The 2,888-nt window shown below is 33.8% G+C and overlaps 1 protein-coding gene across 1 annotated transcript; it reads left to right on the top strand.

Annotated features, from left to right (window-relative positions):
- Nucleotides 1–626: 626 nt before the first annotated feature.
- Nucleotides 627–1,283, top strand: LOC139901462 (uncharacterized). Its single transcript, XM_071884174.1, has one exon. It carries the CDS (start codon nt 627–629, stop codon nt 1,281–1,283), a length of 657 nt encoding a protein of 218 aa, XP_071740275.1.
- Nucleotides 1,284–2,888: the final 1,605 nt, after the last annotated feature.

Here is a 2,888-nt window from a genome sequence, read left to right as displayed (position 1 = left end):
TGAAAGGTCGAGGTCATGAGTGGTGGGACCTTCAAACTAAGACTTATGGCTCTCAGACGGCTGCTAAATTTCCTTGGAATACGTTCAGGGAAATGTTTGTTGAAGAATTTGTTCCTAATACAGAAGTTGAGAAGTTGAAGGAGGAATTTCTCGCCATTGATCAGGGTGAGATGTCTATATCTGAATATACGGGTTTGTTTAACGACAAATCTCGTTTTTATCCCGAGTACACTTCTAATCCAACGTTGTTACGTGATCATTACCACCGCCACATGAAACCCGAAATCAGCGAGTTTATCGATCCTGTTCTCTATGATACCGTTACTAAAATGATGAATAAAGCATTAAAACGTGAAAGAGACATTCAAAGGAAATCCCCTTACATCGCTGAGAAGAGGAAGAATGAGCAAGTATTATCTTCATCATATCATACTCCATTAAATAAAACAAAATACGATGAAAGGCCACCCCAACAACAACAAACGTAGTATAGGCCTTCACAGCCGCAAAGGTATCAGCAACCGCACCGATACCAACCACCACAGCAGCAACAACAATTTTAGCAGTCTAAGAGCAGGGTTGGAAATGCTCCTATCTATAACCGGAAAGGCAAACGATACTTGGGTATGTGTGCGACACCAAGATCTTGTTTTCATTGTGGTAGTACTGAGCATTTGGGCAGAGATTGTTCGAGTCCTTTTCGATTATGCTTTTATTGCTATGGAAACGACCATCTAAAGGCAGACTGCCCAAAGTTGAAAGAAGATATGAAGAGAGTTGAGCAGAGAAAAGAGGCAGGAAGAAGAGCTACAGCTGGTGTTTTGAAACCCAAATCTCGATCTTTTCAGTTGACTACAGAGGAGGCAAAGAAATTTGGTACCTTTATTGTTAATAATATGCCTACACACGTTCTCTTTGACTCCGGAGCTATTAAATCATTTGTGTCACTTTCATTTTGTGAACGTTTTAACTTACCTTTGTGTAAGCTTGATGTTCCTTTAGAAGTTGAAATAGCCGATAGCAAGTTGGTGATCGTTAGCGACATATACAGAGGTTGTATTATTGAAATTAACGATGAGCAATTTAAAATCGATTTGATTCCCATGAAAATGGGAGAGTTTCATGTTGTAATTGGTATGGATTGGCTGGGTGATCATAAAGGAACTATCAAATGTCATAAGAAGATTGTTCGTTTACGTGGTCCCAGCGGGAAAAAGATGATTATTTATGATGAACAGTCCCGACAGGCCATCCCTATTTGCTCTTATGCTCGTGCTAAATGATTCTTACTACACGAGTGCCATGCTTACTTTCATGACCCATCCTAATCCATCTGAACGAAGTCCATATCGATTATAAACGATTCACAATAGTTGATTACATCGCGAGGTACTTGACCTCTATATGATACATTTTACAAACATTGCATTCATTTTTTTTTAAAGACAAACTTTCATTTACATCGATAGTTGACGGCATGCATACCATTTCATAATATATCCAACTATAATTGACTTAATAATAATCTTGATGAACTCAACGACTCGAATGCAACGTCTTTTGAAATATGTCATGAATGACTCCAAGTAATATCCTTAAAATGAGCAAATGCACAGCGGAAGATTTCTTTCATATCTGAGAATAAACATGCTTTAAAGTGTCAACCAAAAGGTTGGTGAGTTCATAAGTTTATCGTAAACAATAAAATTCATCATTTTAATAGACCACAAGATTTAAATACAGTACACCTATCTCGTGTACAAAATCATATTTCATAATGCTTAGCAGAGTAGGTTCGTATCCTTTTCTCCCCCGTAGGTTGCCTCGCGATTTTTAATATCATTCATAAATATAATCTCATATCAGGCATTTCGCATAGCATAGAGATAAAAGTCATTCATACGAACTACAAATATCTGGTAATCGACCTTAACAAAATGCATCTAGAATATCCCCCGCATACCGGCATTCTGCACGGTCATGCAAAAAGCATACAATCAGGACACTCTTTTAAATATGATGGTTGTGTACACCTCACAAACAGATCATATCTTTTAAAGCTGGCGGTTGTAATACCTATTTCAAAGTACTAAAGCAGTTCAAATTCTCTGACTGGGGCTTGTTAGTGCCCATAGATCTATCTTTAGGATTCGCGTCAATTTGGAGATCGGTGTCCAAATTCTCAGATTACTAGACTAAAAGGGGTGATATCCGGTGTACTCATAATAACTCATTCATAGAATGTTTTTAAGTACTTGTGTCTATCTCGTCAAACATTTATAAAAATATTTCATGCATTCGCAGTTCAAAATATATCTCAAAAGCATTTAATAAAGCAGTTGTAAAAACAGCGCATGTATTCTCAGTCCTAAAAATGTAAAGAGTAAAAGGGAATCAAATGAACTAACTATTCTGTATTTTGTAGTAAAAATACATATGACAATATTGAACAATGCAGGGTTGGCCTCGGATTCACGAACCTATATCATTTGTATATTTATTAATATTCATGGTTGTAATTGAACACACATATATATAAATGTATTAATTATATCATTTTTATGTTAATAATATATATGTTTTATATGTTCATTTTGTATATAAAAATATTAAATTTTGTTATGTTATATGTGTTAAATATATATATTTATGTATTTCATTTATTTATCAAAACAGTAGTTCTAATTATACTAAGTTAATATTTGTAAACATAATAATAATAACTTTAATAATATACTTATGTTAATAATAACTCTATTAGTACTAATAACAATGATATTAATAATAATACTTGTAAAGATATTAATTTTACTGTTTATGATAGTTATGATATTAATGATTTACTAATAATAATAATAATAATAGTAATATTATTAGAAATGATATAA

This window comes from Rutidosis leptorrhynchoides, chromosome 3 (genome assembly GCF_046630445.1).
Source record: "Rutidosis leptorrhynchoides isolate AG116_Rl617_1_P2 chromosome 3, CSIRO_AGI_Rlap_v1, whole genome shotgun sequence".
NCBI lineage: Eukaryota > Viridiplantae > Streptophyta > Magnoliopsida > Asterales > Asteraceae > Rutidosis > Rutidosis leptorrhynchoides.
This window is presented reverse-complemented; position numbering and strand designations above follow the sequence as displayed.

What these genes read in the sequence shown, in the direction of transcription:
- LOC139901462 (XM_071884174.1), top strand. Translation starts at nt 627, where the DNA reads ATGTGTGCGACACCAAGATCTTGTTTTCATTGTGGTAGTACTGAGCAT.